Source organism: Trachurus japonicus, chromosome 24, assembly GCF_045865225.1.
Source record: "Trachurus japonicus isolate A0001 chromosome 24, Traja_1.0".
Classification (NCBI taxonomy): Eukaryota; Metazoa; Chordata; class Actinopteri; order Carangiformes; family Carangidae; genus Trachurus; species Trachurus japonicus.
The window spans coordinates 10,297,678-10,323,345 of NC_140930.1; the positions used below are offsets into that span (position 1 = coordinate 10,297,678).

The window sequence follows — 25,668 nt, forward strand, 5'->3', positions numbered from 1 at the left end:
TTTTAGACAGGTCTTACATTTTCTTATGCCCACCATGGGCGAGCATTTCACTCGCATTTGCCCCTAAAAAAAACAAACATGTGTGAACCGGGAAAATCACAAAAAGAAAGAGCACAACCTGCGATTGGTCAAAAACTACAAATCCCACAATTCTCTGGCCTCAACAATAACAGTAGTTAGTGTAAGTAAGGGAGAGTGGAGCTGTCGGTGAAAAGAGGAAACAACGCCACGTCTGGTCCTGTTCTATGTTGTTCGTTCACACCGTCACCGTTTATTCGTTACGTCCGCGGTGTAAAAGGCCGTGACGCAAAGACGCGATTAGGCGCGAGACGCGATTAGGCGCGAGACGCGGTAGACGCGACTTTTTTTTTTTTGCGACGCAATACACCCGATTTTTTTTGGGCGACGGGACCATCGCGTCTTCGTCTATTTCATCGTGTTTGGTGGGAAGACCCACAAGGGGCTTCCCACCAAACACGAGGAACGCTTTTTTTTCGCTCGAGTTGTGACGCGCGACCAAACGCGAGATACGCGGTTTGACGCTCGTTTTGACTCGTGACCATTTTGTGTAAATTCGCGTCTTCACGAGCTCGCCCATTTTCACAACAACAACAACAACAACAACAACAACAACAACAACAACAACAACAACAACAACAACAACAACAACAACAACAACAACAACAAAATAAACAACAACAACATTTCTGCTCTCATCAACCATGGTTGAGGTCACAACGCTGCGCTGTAGCTGCTCTGGAAGTCCGAGACACTGAGGCCAAACGCCGCCGTCGTTTCTGGTCCATGACGGCGAGTTCCGGGCTGATGAGCTACAGAGACTTTAGAGTCAAAGAGGAGCAGTGCGTCGCTGTGTCGGACTGTTTGGATTTAATGAAGAAGCTGCACAGAGTCAGGAGGTGAGCAGAAGCTGCACAGCGTCCTGCTGTGCTACCGGAGCTTGATATATGGAAAAAAAAAAAAAAGAAAGAAACCGCCAGGCGCACGTCGCGGTGGAGAGAACAGCTGAGTTTTCCGCTCCTACAGCTGAACATCTGATCTGTGGTGAAGACGTACAGAGACCTGCCACAGTGTCACGGTGCATTAATATTTCTGTCCTCAGACTGTCCTGACTGTCCCTGAACACCACACAGAGACAACATGGAGCTGTGTGACAGGTTGAGTTTTATTTATCATGATAATTAATATTCATTTTAACGGCGTTATTCCCATCACTGGTAACTACTCTGTACAGTATATACGTAATAGAATAGAATAGAATAGAATATGAATTGATCTTGCAAGTTAGACTAAACAGAGACTCAAACGCACACTTTCTTCCCTCGTCTTTCCCATCAAATAGTGAGATTGCTGCCTGTACAATTCACCACTTCAGTAGGGAAATACCCCCCCCACACACACACACACACACACACACACACATACACACACCTCAACAAGATGCACACACACTCAGAAGCTAATAAAGCAGCTCTATTGAGCACCAAGGAGGGTCAGTGGTAATAATGGCTGGCTGCTCTTGACTCTTTCCCCCTTCTCTCTCCTTTTCTTTTCCCTCCTCTCTAAATTCAATTCTCCTTTCAATGTGAAGACATTTCTCCTCCGCTCGTCTTGATCTCTCTCTTTCTTTTCATCTGTTCTATCTCTCTCTCTCTTCCTCTTCCTATTCTCCCCTCACTCTCTCTCTTTTTCTCCTCCTCTCCTATTTCATCTCAATTCCCTCCTCAGCCTGTAGAGCTTTATTTCAGCTCAGGCCAGTTTGTATTTGGGTCCAGTGGCTCTTGTCACAGCGCTGCGCTCCTCACAACACTCTCAGTTTAATATATTTCGCAGCCACTGTGACTGGACTTCCTGTTATTATTATTAATCAAATGAAAGAGTGTGAGGAATCAAGGACAAATTTCTTGGAGTTGTGTGTCCTTAACCTCTCCCCGGGGCTCAACCAATTTTTAATTTGTTGTGTCCATGAGTGAGACAAATCAAAAGCAGGGAGGTATTCTTTCACTTATTTTTCACCAAATACAAAGAACCGCATAAAAGAATTAAATCCATTTTTGATCTTCTTTTTATTGGTATGAAGCTACCAAATTATGTTCAATAATAGAAAAACAACATCAGTTTCTACAGATAAAAATGATCAACAGACAAGAATAATTGCCCGAAGACATGCTTATTATTCTCATATTGACTTTGTAGTAGAAAGTACTAGCAATAATTTAGAGATTCATACAGTATATATTTTCAGTTAGATTAATATTTCTATTTGAGTAAAACCTGGTGTAAATTAACAGTTTTGGGAATGACAGCCTGAAGAACACACGATCTAATTTATAAAACAAACTGTTAAAGCTTAAATGAACTTAAACTTAAAGTTCATACAGTATCTGTAGCTGTTTGTTGCTTTATCTTTTATATATGAATTATACAACAGGAACCTTCAGCCAAGTGCTCTCACCGGTTACAGTCATGCTGTAACAATGCTGGTAATTCCTCTGGGCTCAGCTCAGCTTTATTGCTTGTTTACTTGATGGTTGGATATTAGTTGGCAGCTCTTGTTGGGGGGTGAGACCTACACTTTAATTAGTGATCTTATGTTTCGAGATCAGTGTGTTGTTGCCTCACAAGAAGCTGGAAGCTGAGGGTAAACAGCATCTGTGATGATTGTTTACTGGCTGAAGTCTGAAAGTTGTTTTCTCTAGTTGTTCGATACAAAAGACAGAAGACAATTGAGCCACTACATATTCTCTTACAGACCATGAATGACACAAAATCTGCTTCTTTCCAGTATTATTTTCAGCATGAAAGCAAAGCAAAACTGCACTTAAGAGATATCACTGCACTATCCCTATACATATGGTACAGTGATCAATTGTTTTCCTTTTTAAATCTCTCTTTGTAGTTTCTTTTACAGCATTATGATAGCTACAGTTGGTAAGTTGGTAAAAGTGACTTGGTTGGAAATTTCAAGACGATACATCGTCAGGTCTCTTTATGAAAACTTTGCTCCTCCTGCTCCCTCTACCTGACTGGTGGAGAATCTTTGATCGCGGTGGATTGTGGCAAATACGATCACAGGAGTTGGATTTTGTCCTAAATTACCCATTTAATGTCCGACTATCGGAATATAGTGACAGTTCCAGCAAATATGACTGAATAATTGTTACCAACTGAAGCTTTCACTTCTGTTTTTAGAAGAGGTAGGTAATTCTGGTGAAAATCCTGGTTGATGCTTTCACTTGTAGTCGCCAAAATCTGAAATTTGAAATGTCCAGGGTGAAAAAAAAAAAAATCTGACATGAAGTATTTGTCATCAATATTTATTTCTTCCGTCTCTCTGCCGCCCCCTAGATGTTCCAACGGATACTTCGGCAGCCCCGCCGTACCGGGAGGTTCCTGCCAGCCCTGTGATTGCCATGGCAACCTGGACCTGTCCACACCCGGCAGCTGCGATCCAATCACGGGCCAGTGCCTCCGCTGTCGGCAAGGTTACGGCGGGTCGGAGTGCGACAGCTGTGCAGACGGTTACTACGGCGACGCTATCACAGCCAAAAACTGCCAACGTAAGGAAACCAACAAACAAAAACAAACATCACACAAGTAAACAAAGATAAATATGATGTAGATCTCTCACAGCTGAAACCTACATGTATAAACCATAAACAATATATCCAATACATACTGGAACGTCCTTATTTTAAGGTTATAAACTCCTCACAGATAATAAAGCTTCATATTCATTCTTTTTTTTTGCTTCTTGTGCTGTTGTAGACAACACTTTGAGAAGCATTTGGCATTATTATGGTAACTAGTCACAGTGGATGCTACAAAAGTCACATAGGCCTACAGTACTGTATAACAGTGGCCCTGAAAGCTCAACAATGCACAACAACATGAGGAAACACATGCAAAGACACAAACACGCTACAAATTCAGAAAACAACTTTGTCAATTTGACAATGCCTGCAATGCAAAACAACTAAGCTAACCGAGCATAATTTGAAATAATATCCTGCTATATTGACATTGTAATACACACACAAAAATGACTTCTATCATAACTAATGTGTAGCCTCTTCATAACTTATAAAATTAAGAAGCAGGGTTAGGTGGACAAAATCCTGCTCCACAGTCCACATCACTATTTTGTGAATGTTAATAGGGCATACATTGTAAACTGATGAAGTTACTTTCTGAATTTGTAGTTTGTTTGTGTGTTCTCTTTAAGTTGCAGTGCATTGAACCCTCAGGGTCTCTGTTACAAAGGCTTGTTTTGAAGTCTGGTATAGAAGGAGGATACCTTATAGAACATTTCTTTCATTTCTTGCATGCCATTACCTTTCGTCAGAGCCTATTAAAGGCTAAACAGTCTATATTGCATATGTGTACATCCAGCCATGACTGTATTTTATATGTAAAATGCTGTGTTTTATGGTGTTAAATACGTGGGTGTGGACAGGGGGCTATAATCAGATCCAAACTCTCTTCACACCGCGGCTTTAAGAGACAACATGATCTACTTCTCAAGGAATTATTATGAAGAACGCCTGTGGTGCAGCTTGCAAGTCTCAGAAGGGGCATTAACACTGAAGGGTACTACTCCGTCTATGAAACTCAATTTCAGCTAAATGATACCTTTAATCCTTCGCGCTGAAAACATTGAGTAGATAGTGCACCATCTGGAGAGTGTGACTGTGCATCGGCAAGCAGCTGTGCTGGTAGGAGGTGTGATGTCGGAGCGGCCCACCGGCTGCCAGCTGTGTTTGAGAGAAAGAGAGGGAGAAAATAGAAAAATAAAAGAAAACAAAAAGCTTTACCTGTACAGAGAGATGGCGCTTGAACGCTAACATACAGGTTGGAAAGAGACCTGCGCTTTTAGCAGAAAAGACAGATTAACAGATGGACGCCTCCGGATGAGCGATAGACAGGCCGGCCAATAACAAGACAGATAAAACCGTCAGACATGCACAAAGGCAGGAAGACCGGCTGACAGACGGTATTAATGTGTATTTGATAGTTCATTGTTCTGTAGTTGTTTCCCCTCTCCACCCAGCTAAATGGTTATTGATTAATCAGCCTGATCTATTGCTCTCCTACAGTGCTGATCGGCTCGTGTCTGGGAGATGGAGGGTTGTTATCGATCCTGCGCGAATGACAAAAGACCACCAGGAATTATTAAAACACAACAACTCTCTCTTTCTCCGTCTCCCTCTCCCTCGCTCTCTCTCCCCGCCACCGTCGGTCTGTGTCTCTCTCCCCGTCCACCTCGCTCTCCCTATCGCTCCCAGTCTTAATGAATTTTATTGAGTGGAGCAGGAGAGTTCAGGCTGAGTCCATTTGTGCACTATTAGACTGTAAAAATCATTTACTTTTTCTTTTGATGTCAGAGTTTCCATCTGCGGCCATTTTTGCTGCAGCCAAACCTGTTCAGTTTCATTCAGCCACTGAATGTAAAATGGTTTCATCTGCAAAGCAAAGTTGACCACAAAGTGATTTGTCTGAGGAGCAAATTCAAGAAAATTAACTCCGTCCGTCCATTTCTCACACGGGTTTGGGGGGGCAGTTTGCGAGTTGTTAAGAAGATGTGTGAATTGCCCGTTTGTCCAATCGCTGGAAGAAAGTGGATGTGTAGTAATTCAATAATGTAATTATGCTTCCTCCGTGTCTGACAGTTAATGAATGGTTTGCAGATGCTTCATATAGTCGATCAATAAGCTCTTTGGGGATTTTTTGGCAAATCTCGCACTTCTAATTTCAGTCCTCCTAATGGTCCGTCCAGTACCGAGGCTCTCACTTTTTATGTAACTGATAGGCCACAAAGTGTAGTAAAGTAAAATTAAAAGACTGAAGAAAGGGAGAGAGTCTGAACCAACATGCACTCCGTCTCCACCGGAGCGAAAGCCCGAGTCAGTGCAGCATTTCACAAGTCGGAGACAATTACAACCTGGCGTTTTATCACGGTGCAGGCTACAAGTGTCATTTACAGTAAAAACTGCTCATCTCTCTCTGATCATACCTCAGCTGAATTTTGCCCTCAGCATTTTAAAGAAACACTCACTGAAGTTCTCAATATTTGAATGTGTGTATGTAGCAAAAGAAATATATGAGTTGCAGACCCTGATGTGTGTAAGTGCAAATTATGACCACAGTAACCTACCTTTATTTGACTTTTATGCGTGACACCACCTCTGCTTTCAGAAGGTCTGAGGCTTGAAGGTCGCAGGTTTAATTCCCAGCTCTTGAACCCTGACAATAAAGAGGAAATGAGGAACTCGCACTTAACTCTGAGATATCTGCGGTCACGCAGCTTAACCCTGAACTTGATCTGGTCTGGAGTGAGAAAAGTGAGAGATAAACTCAGTGAAAAATGTCAAACACATGATCACACAGATGGCAACAAAAAACATGTTTCAGCCAAACTCAGAAACAAGAAACTGAAGGTAAAAAGTCTTCACTTTATTAGGAACACCTACTTGAGGCAGCTTCCATTTGCTGCTGTTAACCAACCACCTCTTTGCAACCTGGATTCCAGCAGATATTGGAGAGCCTCCTTTGAGATTTTGCTCCGTGTCTCCACGACTGCATCGTATCATCTCTGCAGATTTGTCAGCTGCACATTAATGCTGCCAATCTCCCGCTCTGCCACAACCCAGAGACATCCTTCTGGATTCAGATTTGATCTCTGGGGGAGGCCTCTGAAGTGCTTTTTGCTTTGTGTCATGTAAATCGTGACCAAACCGGCCACAGCCCATCGACAGGGGCCTGCTACAATCAAAGTCACTGAGATTGTATATTTTTCCACCACTTTGTACCTTTGCATGATTTTATATTTCTGCTGCCACGTGTTGGGCTGATTGGATAATTGCATTGATAAGCATGTGCAGAGGTGTTCCTACTAAAGTCAGTGTGTACTGTATCTATTGCCGCTGCACAGGGTGTTGTGATTCCTTTCTGTGCTGCCTATTCAAAAGAATATCTACATCTATAGGGCATCTGCAGCAGTGGCAGAAATAACGATAAAATAGATTCTTAAGCAAATGTGTCAACAGCCACTTTTCTATACGTTTGCATGTTTACCTTGACTGTGGATTCAATATGCGTTTGGTATTGTGCTGTACTGTGGGCGCACTTACAGTAACAGATTGTATAACATCTAGAGGTTGTGTAAAGTCTAGTGCTAACAATGTAGAATAAACTAATGATAACCTCTCCTGTTAATAACTTAAGTTAATGACAGACTGTTAATTGCAGAGCAGCGGAAAATAATGTACATTTCAATTTGCAAAGAGTCGTCATCTTCAGCTTCAAGGCCGGCTGTGAAAATAATGGTATTAAAAAAAAGAAAAGAAAAGAAAAAGCAACATTTTTTTATTCTGCAACAACGCCGGCATTGTAGCGACTGACAGAACGGAGTCCAGATGGTCCCCGAGGGGTGAGACTGCGGAGAGAGGGAGGGGGTGAGAGACTGTGTGAAACAGAGACAGACGTATATTGTGCATGTTTTCTTGTATGTTTAATCAGGGGCGGTTATGTGTGTTTGTGTGTGTGTACATCTGCATGCATGCATGCAAGTGAATGTGTGTGTGTGTGTGGGTGGGTGTCTGTATGTGCGTGTGCGTGGGAGAGGATGCATGCCCTCTCGCGTTTGCGTGTGGAGCAGAAATCGGTGCAGCTACGTCGAGCACTGCCGAGTGTGTTGCTGCATATTTCTGTGTGTATGCGTTCGTGTGTGTGGACATCTGTTGTACCCCTCGCTCGCTCTCTCTCTCTTTTTTCCCATCCTACACTCAGGTCTGTCCTTCTGTCTCTTTTGCATCTAAGTAGAGAGCATGGCAGCAAGTAAAAAATGGCTATGATGATGCATTTGTGTGTATGGGATGTGGTACAGTATGTGCTACTAATTTCCTAAGAAAGGTGTACGTGTTTTGTGTGTGTGTATTTGCTCCTGACAGCCCGTTCACCAGATGGGAGCTGCAATGTTCAAGCTTTTAATTGTATATCTAAAGGGGTTGATTGACGTGTGTGGGTGTGTCTTTTCTCTCCCAGTAGGATTTAAACACATAAAGTTAAGAAATGTGTTGAAATCCTACAAAGTATCACAAGTGAGAAAGATAAAGAGAGATAGATAGAACAAGAAAAGAGCTGAAAGGTCATATGTGGGAATGTGTTTTTATAATTCTGGAGCGAGCCCATTCAGAGCAGCATTGAAAAAAAAAAAAAAACTGCACACATGACAAAAGACCATGAACTGAATGTTATGCAATCGTTTTCAGTGTCAGAGAGGCAGTGAGAGAAGAGAAGAGAGAGAAGTGGATCTTATGGTTTATAAAGTTATAGTGAATGTACTGTCATTAAGAAAGGGAATAACCTCTCCAAATAACTCAAGGCAAACAGCTTTATTTTGATTTCAACAAGGACGGGTTCAGTAACTGCTAATCTTGTTTTTTAGGGGGAACTATAATCTTTTTCTTTTTTTTAAAGTCTTGAGCTTCTCTGTGCAGGAGAAGAACTGCTTCTTACATTGTGTCATGTATTTACATGTGTATTGACACATGAATGAAATGGTGTTTCAGTTGAACTGGACACAACTTTTTTTAATCTGAAGCTTTGTTTGATTTAACTTTTTTTCCTCATAGGAGTGAATTTGTGCAGGTACTTTCTCCACCCGAGTTTCATCAAGAACATTTGGGAATTTATATTCTCATATGAATGATAATGTCATTTCTATATACAAAAATTTAATCTGGCAAAAAGTCCCCCCCTCGATTTAAGAATCTTCTTTGGCAATAGAAGATTTTCTCTAAAGTGCGGTGAGCAGGATATTAAAGTGCAATATTTACAGCTAATCCGGAAGAACACCTTAAGCAGGATCGAAGCTCTTATCCAGCCAACTGTAGCCTGGAGTAAACACACTCACCTACTTGTGTTATTGTTAAACCAATATTTGCTATTGTAGCTTGTCCTCGTATAGAAATGTAGACATTAGTAAATGATAATTAATGTAAAATCTTCTGCTCTCCTCTCCTCTCCTCCTCCTGCAGCCTGCCAGTGTCACACTAATGGCTCGGTAATTGAGGTCTGCAATAAAGAGACTGGACAGTGCCAGTGCAAAGAAAATGTGGTTGGACGACAGTGCGACGAATGCGTGGTAAGGAACCAATGGCTGCCAACATGTGATGACATCATCCCTCTGTTGACTTTTTATTTACTTATTTTCCACATATACTGAATCGTTTTATTGCAATTTTACAATATCTGGTGGATCATGCTTTTATTTGTATTATTCATTGTTCCTCATTATTTTACATTAAATTGAACCGTCGATGTGATGGATGTGTGGCAGGTCAGAGGCTGACTTGAGCTCCAGCTAATTATAATTCCACCACTAGCATTTGCTCTTGTACTGCAAGTGAGGTGATATGAAAAATTAAAGGCCCACTTAGTCGATCAATATGCTGCAGAAATCAATCAGCTGTAGATGTATGTTTTGATGAACCATTGCTCAGTTTTATGTGAGGCCATAACAGTTAAATCCCACAGGACAATCAGGTTTCATGATTATCAATACGTCACATAAACAAGGTGTAATTGTTTGCTATTTAACTGCTATTCTTCTTTCATTCATCTTTTCTGTGTTAGTCTATCACATTGTTAACATTTCCATAATCTTGATAATATAACCATAAATAGGCCTATACAATGATAATACTGTATACTTTGTTGGATCATTAATTTTATTCCTCCACTTGTTTCCACTTGTACTTTCAGTTTGTTGTTTATATTTGTCCCCCTCACTCACTCACTCACTCTCATTGGTCCCTTGCTCCACCCACCTGCGCTCTGATTGGTCCAGCCTAACTGCTGGTGGGATGCTGAGCGGCAGGAGTGCGCGCCCTGTCGCTGCAGCGCTCACGGCTCCATATCTCAGCGCTGTGATGTGGAGGGGCGCTGCATCTGTCGCCCCGGCTTCGTGGGGCGGCGCTGTGACCTGCGCCGCCAAGGTTACGAGAGGCGGGAGACACGGCGGCCGGTGGAGCGCGTTCCTATGGAAACTGTGCAGCAGCAGCGATGGGTTGGGCCGTCCCGCACGGGGGGTTGTCCAAGGGGGGCGTACAGGCCTAAGAGAGGGGTAACGCACCGTGCATGTGGGATTGCACTGGTGTGTTTTCAGTAGAATGGGTGTGTTTTTCTGTCCTAAAATGGGTTTAAAACACATTTGACCTGTTTGCTCTTTGGTTGTCATGGTTTTTGAGCCCGGATATTTAAAACAGTGCATGGAAAAGCAGCTGCTGTGCAGTGGAGTTTCACTAACATGGCTGTTTGTGTTGTTTTTGTGTGAAATTATGAGGGGAAAATGTCAACATAACAATCTTTAACACATTTTAATAGATTCACACCATGGAGACATCATCAAAAAATGTCACTTTTTAAGTAACGCAGTAATGTTTTGTGTCATAGAAGCCTTTGATTTTCAGGAAAAAACTTAAAAAACAACAGTGGCTGAGCTGACATGACACAGTTTGAGAGACACTGTGTGAACTGTGTGAATGTCTGGGTCCCGTGTGATGAACCTACAGGCATGGCTTTGTTTTAGTCTCATCAGCAGCAACAAGGATTTTCAGATGGTTCGCTTTCAAAAACCCTTATTCAGTCTTTAGTTGCTTCTAAGACAAAATACAATTCTAAAAGATTCAGTAAAAAGCATCTTTCATGTTTTTTTTCTTTTCCCAGAAACAGAGTTCAAAAGCTATAAAAAATGATGAAAGGACTGAAAATCTTCATTTCTGGCCTTCTTATTTAGTCTGAAATGAGTCTTATGTTGGAACCTCCTTGTTTTCTAGTTGTTTGAGTGTCTGTAGCTTAACTTTATTTTCTACTATTACTGTAGATCATTTCCTAACTGCCGTCCCTTCCCCTGTGTGTCTCCAGCCTCAGACCCACGGCATCGCCACAGGTGGACATTGCATCCCGTGTCACTGTAACTCCTTCGGTTCAAAGTCTTTTGACTGTGATGAGACCGGACAGTGTCGTTGTCAGCCCGGCGTCACCGGACCCAAGTGCGACCGCTGCTCACGAGGATTCTTCAACTTCCAGGAGGGCGGCTGCACACGTAAGCACAAACAGTGTGTGTGTGTGTGTGTGTGTGTGTGTTGGTGGGGGTGATAGGTGTAGACGTTCTTTAATAACCATGATGTCGACTCAAAGAGCAAATGTAGCTCAGTCCGTGGGGAAGTACGTAGCAGCGCCGTGTACACAACAATGCCTGGAATCATAAAACGCTGTCGTTAGGAAACTGCTTTTCAATTTAAAGTTTACACAAATTGTCTGCAGAGTGATTCTGTTTGAAAAGCTATTATGTCACGTCAAAAATGCATTGTGCATCCTTTCACATCATTTTATAATTATTGCAAAACAAAAGCTTTTTTTCCCCCATAGGCAGTGAAAAGTTAAATGAGAAAAAAAAAATGCAATCATTGCAAAAACTGTTGTGATTGGCTTCAGTTACCTGAATGCAGCTTTGTGGACATTACAGCACAGTGCATTGTGGCTACACCTACATGTATATCTTCTGATATTTTAAAAATCAGACCTGCAGGAGTTATACATATCTCATAAGTTTATTGCCATTGACGATTGTCTAATTTTTTTTACACTACGCTGTGAATTATAAATAGTTAAGCAGTTCTCCCCAGGGTCATGAAACATGCATCTACGCAAAAGCTACAGCCACATCAAATAAAACAGACATCTTCACATATACAGTAGATGCATGAAAGAAGGAACCTACTGTATGAACGAAGCAAGGAAGGACGTAGGCAAATGAAGAAGTTTGAAGTATTTGGACCCAGGATCTGCAAAACAGTGGGAAAACCACAGTGTTGAACAGAATGGAGCTGCTGATTGATATGGATGTGTTTGAAAGTTGACACACAGAATAATACTGACATCATCAATAAATTATTTAGCAAAAAGAGATGTTTTATGCATCTTGCCTGGTGAATGGGCACAAAAGCAGATAATTATTATGTCCAGAATGGAAGAAGTTATTCAAATAATTCAAATAATTTTTTTTAGCTCATTTGGTTTCTAGATTGCAGCTTATTTACAATAGCTACATTAATACTTTTTCTTCTTACCATACTATCCTGTGCTATATGTAGATTTATGAGAGTTCCAGCTAATTCATTTTCCACACCTCCGCTGAAAGCCTGTCACCTTCCTGCAGCAGGGATTCAGAGTTAAATTGGTTGCAATTTAACACCAAGCACGTCTGTATTTACACCTCAAATTAAAGGTCAAGGTTTGCCCAAATTGTACAGACGCATGTCACTGATTGGATATCGTCCATGCACCAAGTGGAGATGGAATTATTATTATTCTTGCTAATATTAGAAAAAAAGTTATAGTTTCTGTGAAATAAAGAAAGAGACTGGTCTCTGACATAAATCAGGATATTCTGCACATAGAAAACAAATCATCAGGGGCCTCATGAAGAATTCAGAAACCTTCACTTTTTGCTCTCTCTGTGTTGGAGATTGAGTTTTAAAGAGATAAAACTGATAATGAATTAATACAAATGTGCCCATTAAGCTACACTCCCTAATCCATAATGACAAAGTGAAGAATCTCACTTTAAGAGAGATATTCATACATCTAATTTAGCACTTTGTAAAAACCTCTTTGACAGCAATTACAGCTTCAAGTCTTTTTAAATCTCACAAGCTTTTCAGTTTAGTTTATCCCACTCTCCCCGGCAGATCCTGTCAAACTCCATCAGACTGGGTGGGGTGGGGGTCGTCTAGATCTGGCACCTTCTGGTCTCTCCACAGTTTTATAGGGTCTAAGTTAAGGACAGTTATAGAAACAGTGATGTCTTATCTGTAGGGTCATTACCATGATGAACCTTCAGCTCAGTCTCAAGTTGTGTCACAAGGCTAAATCGACGAGGCACACACATCACAGTGTCCTCAAACAGGTCTACAGAGGGTTCCTTGAATCCTTCAGGATCCTCAGGTAGTTAGTCTGGATTACTGAGTGTATGGGCTGAGTTATGGGCAAAAATAGGCAATTTTACCTATTTACACCTAAATCTATAGTACAGGAAAACCAGTTGATATCCAATCACTATATGTGTAGCCTGTTTCCTCTGTTGCTAAACACTGCTACCTCTCTACTAACAACACAATGAAAAATAATGCGTCCCAGTACTGTTGGTTTGAGATTTACACTGTAAAGGCGTCAGCTGGTGCAGTGCCCACAAGCAATCAATTAAATTTATATAATATAATTTCTAAACCATGAATACTGCAGCCCAGGGGGGAAAAAAGAATAGAACCAATATATGTAAATAGAGACGTCTCCTGCTTGCGTAAGTATGTAAATCAATAAATATATAAGGATTCAATTTGTTATCAGAGTAAAATTGGAATGTAAAACCACAGCGTTGTGGGTGGGGTCCCTGTATTAACAATATGAATCCCTATAAAATACCAAAATATTAAACCACTTGTACCCTTCTTTTGTTTTGGATTGGAACCCAAACAACTTGGGAACCAGTGCAACACTTCCTGTAAACCCAAACTCAGGATTAAGCACTGATGTATCCTAAGTACGACCATGAATATCTTTTCCCCACAAAGGTCTTCATGCAGTATATTATTATTGATGCCAACCACTATTGACGGCCAAGAAGAGCTAATAAGTTAGCCGGAAAGTCTGGTCATACAGCGAAAAGACAAGGGAGCACTGGGAATTATTAGCTTTAAAATCAATACCACGGTGCAGCAGTCAGGTTGCAGGAATAACAATACACCGACTTGTGTTTAATGTTCCAGGAAATTTCACTGCAGGAAAGTCAAAAAATATACAAACATGATCCAGACTGTGGGCATGTGGCTTCTAAAAATAAATATTCCACATTTACACAGCCGGAAAATTATTTTCAGCAGTTAATTGGGTGCGAGTCCATTATATACTGTATCCCATAGGAAACTTGACATCATTAAATCAATTGACATATCAACAAAATGATGGAGGTCTCCTCTAAATATGGTTTCACAGTTCATGAGCATTAACATTTCAATTCAAACAGCAGTGGGCGGGGGGGCGAGGACTCTGTTTTCTATAGGAAATGTTGGTGATTGAGTGAGTTAATTGGTATTGAATAAATTGAAACGAGCAACACTGCAGGATTACCAGGGTGACAGGGATTAGACCATCTCCTCCTACTGTAGGAACGACTCAATCTTTATGCAGTAACTCAAAAGTAGCATTAATTCAAATCACTTTCAGACTGAAACTACACTGTTTTTTTTTTAATGCGTTATGTTGCATAGTCCTTATATTTCTATATGCACCTAATAAACACTGTTGCTCATACTGTACAGTTGAAATTATTTTGTTTTCAGACACATTCCTCTTTTTATTCCTATTATAAAACTTAATTTTTTACAGTGAAATATTTGGAAGAGATTGATCAATAAAGTTTTGAGAAGTTATACCACTTTATCTATCAAGAATAAATCACATTGTCATAATCATTTCATGAGAATATGTTTAAAAAAATATTTTATTCCAACTCTACTGTATGGGCAACGGTGTAAATAAATACTAAACATTTTCTCTACCACTTCTACTTCTCTGGATGGTGTCAAATCATATAAACTTGAAGACAGTTTTTCACAGCAGTTGAACTGGATACACACTCTCACTAAAATGTTTCGCCCAGGTTTAAATTCCTTTTATAAAAATGTGTCAAAATGTGCTGCATTCACTGTTCTCGCTACCAGACACAGTGTTTTTGTTTGTTTGGATTCTGTTAGTCAGCAGAACAATGTTTTGAAAGGGAAACAGTGTCATTGTTGAGAACTACAAGAACTAAGAGTAAAAAATAAAAAAAAGACACACAACAATTATTTGTCTTTTATACATTCCTGTATCACACTCCTCTCCTCTAATTGCAGCCTGTCAGTGCAGTCACGTGGGAGACAACTGTGATGCCAACACAGGACAGTGTATCTGTCCTCCCAACACCATCGGTGAGAGGTGTGACCGCTGCGCTCCCAACCACTGGGGCCACGACATTGTCACCGGGTGTAAGGTGGGTCAGGTCTGCTCCGAGTGTGGGAAACCACCTGTGATGTCACATTGTCATCATTTATCATCATTCATAAGGCATTTTAGTCTACTTGCCAGCCCATAGAGCCCCATTGTGAACCCGGAAATGTTGAGTACCCCAAAGTTTTATGTTAGAAATATATAGTATGGGTCCCCAGTATTCAGAAACTGCCGGATGCTAATTTATATATATTGGGCAATTAGCACAATTGACATAATTAGCATAAATTAGCATAATTTCCTATATGGGCAATATTTCAACAAAATTGACTTGGCTGATCTGGGCAATATTGGAGTGGTTTTAGGGGTTATTGATGGTGCTGAATCCATTTCTGACATTTTCAAAATTCAAAATGGCTGTCTAAACCGGTAGTGACCAGATTTAAACCGCCAGTGGGCCGATTTTGATGGATTTCAATCTGGTCCCTTCCGGTTTAGACAGCCATTTTGAATTTTGAAAATGTCAGAAATGGATTCAGCATCATCAATAACCCCTAAAACCACTCCAATATTGCCCAGATCAGCCAAGTCAATTTTGCTGAAATATTGCCCATATAGGCAATGATGCTAATTTATGCTAATTATGTCAATTGTGCTAATTGCCCAATATATATAAATTAGCATCCGGCAGTTTCTGAATACTGGAGACCCATACTATATATTTCTAACATAAAACTTTGGGGTACTCAACATTTCCGGGTACTCATTGTTGGCAAGTAGACTATTTGTCCTACTGTACATTGATATTAATAAGTATGTATTTTATAAACACACTTATAAATGATGTATTCTGCATTTAGAAATCAAGCATTATATCAATTACACATTAGTTACTTAGGAGATGTCAGTGGTTCATAATAAGATTATTGATAAAGTGTAAGTAAATCATGAACAAGCTATTTAAATGAACATATATGCTGTGTTTATACATACAATGATTTACACATGTACACATGGTTCAATATATGTTTAATTATAAATAATGAGTGGTAAATATTATCAAAGGAAATAACATACTGTATGCTCTTCCAGTTGTAGTTATAATTTACTATGTATCTATATATTTATATCTGCCCTTTTCTGTATCCGTTGGTTACCATTTATTTCACTCCAGTCTTTGCTGTGCGCCCTTTTCTCCTTTGTATTCTCTCCATTTCACTTGCAATCTCTTTCTTTCTCATTTTCTTTCCTCCTCTCCTTTCTTTACGCTCCTACCCTTTCCCCACATACTGTACTCCTTACTATCACAATGCTTGTTCATGTTGTTCAAAGGGTTTGAAAAGCAATTTTTTTCAGTGCTAGAAGTATCTCACCAAAGGGGCCGCGAGGCAGCGATAACAGTAAACTATTAGAAGCAGCAATAGACTATTAGAAGCAGCACCAACATGAAAGTACTGAAAGTACCGAGTTTACCAACAGATTGATCAGGAGGAGTACAGCAGGACGAACAGAGAGGAGTTGCGACTCATCTGAGTGGTGCAACACAAACATGAAAAGGAAGCAAAGACAGAGCGAAACAAAGTAGAAAGTTAAAAGTTAAAACACAAAGTACAAACAAAAATGAAACTGAACAAAACACGTACAAAATACATGTCAAATTATTGTTAAACTATTTTACACACACATAACCACCAGAACATAATGCTGCTGCACCAAACCATGTAAACCACACCTGCCCCCATAATAAAGATAAGACAAAGTACAAAGAACCATCATATGAATGAAGTAAATAACAGTATTGTATTGGTCGTCGCTGGTTGAAGGTGACAGCAGAGTTTTTCCCACCAGCATCCTGCTTCTGATTGGCTCTGACCCTGCAACGAGTAGTAGCCAATCATACTGTAGGCTTTTTTTTAACGGTTTGGGATACTTGAGTGATAGACATTCAAACGAAAATGCTCCGTGCGGCTGATGGAGGAGAGCTTTTGGACGTTTAAGCCCCTCTTGTGGTCAATGTGCTGAAGTTTTGTTTTGTTTCTTCTTTTTTTTTGAGAGAGATTTTGCTTGTTTTGGGCTTGTTTACTTGTTACTCTCCTGAGATCTGGCAGCTGAACACAGTGTTGGGGAGAAAAAAAGGGTTATATATGTATAACTATACAGTACCTTACACATACTCACATGAATAAAGTGTTAAAGATTTTATTTTACCTTTTAATATATGGTTGCCCCAAGGCTTTATACGCTCTATTGATATCAATACCACCACACACACATACTAAAACCCTGTTGTTTCAGTCAGGAGTTCAGTCTCACCTGTAGCCTGAGCAGCGTTCAGTGTTTACATAAAGCTGCTGCTGCCCTGTAGAGGGAATTTAACTCTGAAGATTTGTTCTGTCTCACCAGACAGAAAGTTGCAGCTTCTGTTTGTGATTGTGTCTCTGCAGCCGCTGCCTCACAGCAAATATGCCAAACATCTATTTTTATAGTGTGTGTTTTTTTTTTTTTACCTTTGAGAGATTTCTGGTTTCTATTACCATCCACCATTGTTTGTTCGCCTGTAGGAACAACACCGTGTGACAACAGGAATATGGTTTAGTCTTTAGAGTGATTTCAAACATGTGACCTCTGAACTTTGAAGTTGGCTGTTTTCTGCTCTGACGGACCAAAACCAGATGCAAGAAAATGTTTCTGTGTGATCATTTTATTAATGTATGTTTGTCAATGTGTGTGTGTGTGTGTGCAGGAGTGCGGCTGCAGCGCAATCGGCTCGGTGTCCCTGCAGTGTAACGTGAACACGGGCTGCTGCCTGTGCCGGGACTCCTTCAGAGGGGAGAAATGCAATGAATGTCAAATTGGATACAGAGACTTTCCCCAGGTAAATGATCCATATTAATACTTCCAATATTACCATTAGTATTAAACCCCTCTTTAGTCCACACTCACCAGCTTGTCCACTCAGGCCTGACCACTATCCAGTCTGCCCACCTCTATTACGGGTGTGAACTTTTTTAAAAAGGCAGCTCAAGACCTTTTTGTTGATAAAAGTGTTTGAGTAGCACGACTTCTTTATATCTGCTGTTTTTCTAGGTTACTTTTTTCAATATCTGCCACTTTTGCTGCTGTGAAAAGTGCCCTATAAGGACATTTTCTTCCTCTTCTTTGTCCAGTGTTAGTTTGTTTCTGCTGAAATCAACAGGGACTTGGAGTCATTGTTAGTCTAGAACAAAGGGGATTTCCATGGGCATGATGAAGCTCTTATTGTGGATTTTACGATGCTCAATAAAAGGATTTGCCTCCTGGTTAATAGAGGTTTAATGGTGTCAACACACCATGTCCTTATTAGTTCTTAAGTCGTCTTTTCAGTGCAGCTTCAGCTTGTATTTCTTTAACAGTGGAACTTCACATGAAGGTGAAGAACTTAGAATATACTGTCTGGTAGAGACTGCTGATTGATTTATTGATTTATCTTGTTGATTTAACAGATTTCTTTTTACAGTTTGTATTAAAATGGGATTTAATGTTTGCTTCACTGTGCAGCTGCATTCAAAGTGGAGCCACCAGTGAATAGTTTTGCATGATCCTGCTGGGAACTCAGTGTTCAGATAAAAAAAAAGTTCTACTTTTAGGAGCTGACTAATCTCTGTTGAGTGTTGAAATAACTGGACATCCCTGTGTTTGGTGTTCGCCTGAACCTCGGTGATGCTTCAGCTGACACGGTAGTGAGAAGATAATGGCAACATTTTCATTTTGGAGTGAAGTTTTAATGGTTTGGTGAAGCATAAAGCCGAGGACACACTCTGCTAGCTCCTCTCTGAGCCTGCTACGTTGTTGATAACAGAAGCTTGGCGTCGTCCTCGCATCCGCTTTTCCCACAGTGCACCCAGTGCGAGTGCAACGTCTCAGGATCGGACAGCCAGACCTGTGACCTGGAGAGAGGAGTGTGTGCCTGCGCTGATCGAACGGGAAAGTGCAGCTGCAAGGTAAAAACACACACACTCACAATCATAATGGTGACCTTCCCTCATGATGTTAAAGAAGATTATTTGCCTTCATTTTTTTCATTTTCTAAGCAAAATTATAAATGATGATTACACATGTGATCCTGTATTTGTTTAACACCAACCAGGGCAGTGTTTTTTTTCCAGCAACCAAATTGTGTTTTGTTTCACCATCTAATCTAAATATGCGAATATACGCAGCTGCAGAATCATAGCTGATTATAAGTTACAGTACAACAGTTGTCCTCACAGCACAGTGACCGCCGACATCCGCTCACTAACAGCACAGTGTGTTTCAGCAAGTCGACGACAGCATCTGTGAGAAACCTAAAAAACACAGTGGTGTTTATGTTGCTGAGTCCTACAAGGAGGTGATACTGTAGATAAGATCTTAAATGTTAATGCTGTTTTAAAGACTATTGGGTAACACATTATAAGAACTGCATGCATGCATACATACATACATGCATGCATACATACATACATGCATACATACATACATACATACATACATACATATGTTTTCAGTCAGTTCTTTGTCATCTAGAAAAAAGTGAGTTAAAAGTGTGTCTGTGTAGGTGTCATCTCCTTTCTACCTTGTTTTTGACAGTCTGTCATCGCGCATGCAGACACACACTATAAATCCCGATTACATTTGTAAACAAAACAGAGCGAAAAGAACCATTATCACATTTTTATAGGTATACTATATTGTATATGTTGAATACATTTTCTGTCCTCTCTCCTTCTGTCACCGCTGCAGTTTGAGAGTCATTGTCAACACATCAGTTCTCCACAGCCATCCTTAAATACAAGAAAGGGTTAGAGAAAGAAAGAAAAACCTTTCATTAAGTTTTGCAAAGTCATACTATAGTGGTTTCATATCGCACAGCCCCTTTGAAATCTTAAGTGGCACAAATGACACAAGGAGGTGAAATAACTTGACTTTGACATGATTTGCGGTGCAAACACACCCAGTGTGAATCCCTTCATCCTACTTGAGGGATCTGCAGCTCTTCAGGATACAGTCTGATTAAGTATTAGACTGTTTATTCTTCAGAACAGGTGAAAATTGTATCTCTGACACTAGACTGTGCAATTTGTTTTGACAGATATCCTTGCTTACTTATAGCTGAATGTGTAAATTGTGTTGAAATTAGACCATTGATATGTGGAATTAAACTAAGCTGCAGAACTGAAGTGAAGATTCCTGATATCTGATGTCAAGGACGGATGTCTTGATTGACAGTTAACTACTTTTTAAAAAAGAGGACAGGGTATACACACCAGCATTCAGTCAGCGTGTTTATTTTCTGTGTGTGTGTGTGAGAGAGAGAGAATGCGCCTGTGTGTGTGTGATTTGTATTGGTGAAAGTGGTAAAATGTTACATATGAGAGAACCTGAGGTGGTTTGATATTCTGATCTCCTGCTGTCACTGCCTTATCTCTCTCTCTGCTTCTCCTTGACACACACACACACACACACACACACACACACACACACACACACACACACACACACACACACACACACTCATATACTCATATATTCAATATATGGCACACCCAGACTGAAGACACCTTTCATCTCTGCTGTCACTTGGTGATCACATTATTCCTTATAGACAGTGACACACACATATATCCACACGCACACACACACACACACACACACACACACACACACACACACATCTGATCCATGGCCTGTAATGAGGCCTCAGATCATTGAGTGTCATCTTCACTGTGAGCGGGTAGGAGGTTGACTGCCTGTCACTCAAACAGTCATTTGTCACCTGGTACCTGTCTCTTACCTGCTATTCTGGCTGTGTGTGACATGTTATGCCAGCCTCCTGTCTCCCTGTCTGTCTGTACCGTTCCTTCTGTGGATGTATAAGGTGCAGCTGAGCTTTCATTGATCAGAAATCAACATGCAGCGCCAGTGTTTTAGCATAAAAGGACTGTTTAATGCCACAGCTTCTCCTGAAACACACTTAAAAATTCACCAATTCCTGCTTTTCCCCCTTTTATCTGTTTGAATAACATTAAATACATTTGAGTTGGAGCTGCTGTTAGACAACAGAAGGGGTTAAAACATCACTCTAATGGGATTAATATTTTCAGATGTTATAGAATAAAATCTCAAAATCATCCTTGCAGCCTTTGTAAAAAAATAATGACCTCAGGTATTAAGGCTGACTACTATAGTCTCCAGTTTACTTCACCATATCTGCCCATGCTGTTGTTCTTGGCCCTCCCTCACTAACCTGCAGGACTTTTTGACAGAACTCAGCATTAATTGGATGATGTTTTGTTGACAGCACTGTAAGCCTTTTCTTAGCAGAAGGCGAGGGCTTAATACGCAGCCCTGTCCACAATCCCATTTTAGACCAGTCAGCTCTCGGCTTATTTACTCCAAAAGGTAAACATTTGGTGCAGCTGCAGTGGTGCTCTTATTTATTTCAAGCTCAGGGCAGCAAAGCCATCAAATGCATTTTGTGTTTTTTTTTTTTTTTAGCGTAGTATTGGTTCGATGAAATAATGACAAATCAAAGAGTCTGACGCACTTAAAATGTTACACCCCAGATGAGTGTAAACAGCGGAGCCAGACTCGAGGTTAGAGAGACACTTTTTCACCTGAAGGACTTTTGAGGTCTGACATCTTTACAATTTATGGGTCCTGATGCAAACTATAAAATCCCAAAAGCACTCAGCTGCTCAGTCCACTCCCAGGACAGGAAACTCCTTCACTGTAACAGCATCATCTCATCACTTTGCTATTAGTTGTATATTGGTTGATTAAATGACTGAAGAATTAGATGCTATTTAAATCTGGATTAAGTTTTCAAATCAGTTTTAATTTGTAGCCTCAAGAACAAGCTGAGTGGATTTTGCTCTTTTGAGTGTTGTCACATGACTTTAAGTGAATTTGGTTGGAAAATAATGTTAAAGGGATAGTTCAACATCTTGGCAAATTGGCCAATCCAACAACCCCAAAACGCTGTCGTGGACAAGTTGTGACCTGTATATTCACCACGCTATGAGATAATAACAGAACGTTTTCGAGGCAAATGCAGAGGCTGCTTGCTGAAAAACTGTCCCTGAAGGTAACGCGCATCAGCGGTTTTGCAGGAATTTACCTCTAAAACAACTCTGTCTCGTAACGTTCTGTTATTATCTCATAGCGTGGTGAATGTGCAGGTCACAACTTGTCCACCAGAGCGTTGTGGAGTTGTTGGATTGTGTATTTGATGACTTTGATGAGGGAAACCAAGAAATCCCATTAGCCTCCGTAGCGTAGCTCTGAGCAGCTCACGACTCTGCTCTGCCGTTCTAAAAATAGCTTGCACCGACAATGGTCCAATTTGCCAAAATGTTGAACTATCCCTTTAAGATGTCAGTAAAGAATCACAAAAGCTCATCTATGTTTGTTTTTCTCTGCAGGCCAACGTGGAGGGACACAACTGTGAACGCTGTAAACCCGACACGTTTGGGTTGTCGGTGCGAAACCCTCTGGGCTGCAGCCACTGTTACTGTTACGGGCTCACGGAGTCCTGCACAGAGGCACAAGGACTGATCAGGATGTGGGTGAGTAGACATATTTTAGTTGTTTTCCTTCTTACTTTCCTACTTAGCCTTACTTTCTTTAGTCTTTTTTCTCTAGTCTTTGTGAAAATGTTTCACAAAGACTAAAACAGCTGGATCTGTCTGATTATTTATGATGTGAAATCAATTCAGAGACAGTTTTGTTGTTTTTATATACAAAAACAAAATCAGGAACTGAAAGTGCCAGAGAACAACTATAGTGAAACTTTATTTATTCTTCACAAATAAATATGTTCCTTTTAGATATTTTTTTTATTTTTCTTCATCTAAAAATCCCCTTTGATGTCACTAATAACTCAAAACAGTACTTTCTGACCTGGATCCTCGCTCACATAAATCTCTGCTGCTGATGTGAGATCAGAAACATTTTCTTCAGTGTTGGGCTGTGAGCTGTACTCGCTGTACAGACGGTCGGTGCCAGACTCTTTCCTGAAACAGCACATTTGACGGCTGGCTGCCTGCAACTGACTCTGCATTACACACCAACGTTGTAACCTTCATGTCTTTCATTAATCACTATTTATGGATGATCAGGGGCTAATTTATATGTTTAAAGTTAGTCGAACTAATTATAGGCTGCTTTCCTTTTTGTTCCCCAAGTAAGAAAACGGATGAGTGTTTTAGATTTCGGCAGCTGTCGACAGGGACCGGGCTGTGAAAATGAAAATATAAGGAAGGTGGGGTGATATTTACAAAGATTAGAGAAGTGGGAATAACAGAGCAGGATCAAAACATCTAATTAAAGGGCAGATGGTTTTATTGCCTTAATCTCAGCCTCAGGTCATGAAAGGTGTAAGGATTTTTAAAAATGACAGTTACATATATTCACAGCTTGTAACATGTTGTACAGCATTTTATATAGTAAGCTATCATGTTGTCATGAAATAGCTCTTTTTTTATTTTTTATTTTTTTTTACAAATATAAATATTTTCTAAAAATAGAAAATCTGTTCTATTTGAATTCCTCCTGCAGATTTATTTACAAGTTTTGTTGATTTCAGATGTTGATTGGCAGCCTACGGCTCCTCATCATCACAGAAAGGGTTACCATCAGGAATAAATGGGCGTTTCCGTGGTAACTGAAGAGTTTTTTGGTTGCAGCGTAGTGAGGGGTTTCATTTGAAAGACAAACATGCACTTCATTTATTGTTGACAGACAGAGAGAGAAAGAGAGAGAGAGAGAGAAAGAGGAGCTGGACAGAGAGAAAGAGAAAAAATGGAGAGTTTATTGGAAAGTGGGAGATTTTCTCTGAACCACTGAGTCGTGAGATTACACCGAGTGGAGTGGGACACACACACACACACACACACACACACACACACGCAGACACACACACAGTCACACTCACACTCACACTCAACACACACAGAGTCACCATATCTAGACACTATACACATACAGGACACAAACACAGTACACATGCACAAACATATAAACTCACACTACAAGGGATTACACGGAGGTTAGGGGAGTGGGACACACACACACACACACACACACACACACACACATTCTTCCATACACATCCTATTATGTGGTATCTCTGATGGGAGAACTGAATATTTACTGGTTGTTAAACGCTGTTGTGTCGATCTGCCCTAATATACTTAAGTAACATGTAGAAAGAGCTGAGATACGATCAAAGATCTGATAAGAGAAAAGAAAAGATGGAGAATACTTTAAAGAGGAATCTCTCCTGAAAGAAGAGAGAGCTTCCTGCAGATAAATAGCAGTGTTGTCTACTGTTAGTAGATTATTAATTTTTAACCAGTCACTTGTTGCTGAGCTGTGAAACAATAAGCAAGACATCCCAAATAAATAAAATAATTAATTACCTTTATCTATAAATGTCTAAACTCTTAATATCCTGGATACATTAATCCATGGGAGGTGTTAAATTTTGCACATGGCTCTTTCCATAACAACCCTGACATAACATAGCAGCCATGAAGCCAGCAATGTTACATATTCCACTTCTAAAAGGAGCCGTATGACCTTTTAAAGTGTTAGAAAAAGTGTATAAAATTCAAAATTATAAAGTGCTGCTACATGCAACTGAATAATGAAGATCTTCTTCTTCTCTTCTACAGTTTGTGAGAGAAGTGTGCAAAGTTAGTGATACAGTTTTTTCAAAGCTATCAAATAAAAACAAAGGAATAACAGCCTCTGCAAAGTTTTAATTTTGCAGGGCTCTTGTAAAGACTTTTTCTCAGCATCACCTGGTAAGACAAAACCACGAATCCTGGACTTGATATTTGAGTTACAGGACCTCAGAGAGATTCAAGAGTCCATAAGGAATATTTAAAATGTATTATATATTTAAAAGTCTGTGGTGAGACAATGATTTACAAACTAGTGAGTGAAGAAAGTACTATTTTCCTCCCATAACTCACTTCCATGAGAAAGTAATTGTGTTGTCTCTGTCCCTGTTACTGATTTGATTTCGTAATATTTATCAAAGAAATTGCAAATGAGAAACCACATCCTGTATATAAATGTTTGGAATTGAATTCATTTTAACTAATACTTACCCCAGAAATTGGCAATTTTCTATCCCACATGTGACTTCCTCTTTTATTATGCAGCCAGTATTGCCCGGTGTGCCCGAGCTGTATAGTAACCTGATAGATTACAGATTCAGTCCACTCAGCCAAAGACCACTGTTTCATAATGCCCGGGATATTATTCACACAATATCCGCATATCAACACCGCTGGACCATGTGTAGCTGGACAAACACTGGCGATACAGAGAAAAGAGAGATAAAGAGAGAGAGAGAGAGAGATCCAGGCTTGAGCAGATTAATCTATTTTTAAAATCGGTCCACTCAACCACAACCCACAGTCAATAATAAACCCTGATATTATTCAGGTAATATTGAAATATCAGCACATAAAGTGGGAGACGGAGAGAATGAGAAAGAAAGGGCAAGAATTTCTCCAGACTTCCTGTAATAACTCAGATATGATTAGATGGCAAGAAACAGTGTGA

At 40.2% G+C, this 25,668-nt stretch overlaps 1 protein-coding gene across 10 annotated transcripts in view; it reads left to right on the top strand.

The window, feature by feature from the left end:
* The window catches only part of lama2 (laminin, alpha 2), a 213,593-nt gene that overhangs the window by 110,323 nt on the left and 77,602 nt on the right, over positions 1–25,668 (top strand). For 7 of the 10 annotated variants that reach the window (XM_085771314.1, XM_085771315.1, XM_085771318.1 and 4 more), the window contains exons 21-28: positions 3,367–3,578; positions 9,057–9,163; positions 9,869–10,144; positions 10,945–11,125; positions 14,979–15,115; positions 17,816–17,947; positions 18,948–19,052; positions 22,515–22,658. In XM_085771314.1, coding sequence (XP_085627440.1) covers positions 3,367–3,578; positions 9,057–9,163; positions 9,869–10,144; positions 10,945–11,125; positions 14,979–15,115; positions 17,816–17,947; positions 18,948–19,052; positions 22,515–22,658 — 1,294 coding nt within the window. The remainder of the gene's footprint in view (positions 1–3,366; positions 3,579–9,056; positions 9,164–9,868; positions 10,145–10,944; positions 11,126–14,978; positions 15,116–17,815; positions 17,948–18,947; positions 19,053–22,514; positions 22,659–25,668) is intronic. The other 3 variants (XM_085771322.1, XM_085771323.1, XM_085771324.1) reach the window with 1 other exon arrangement.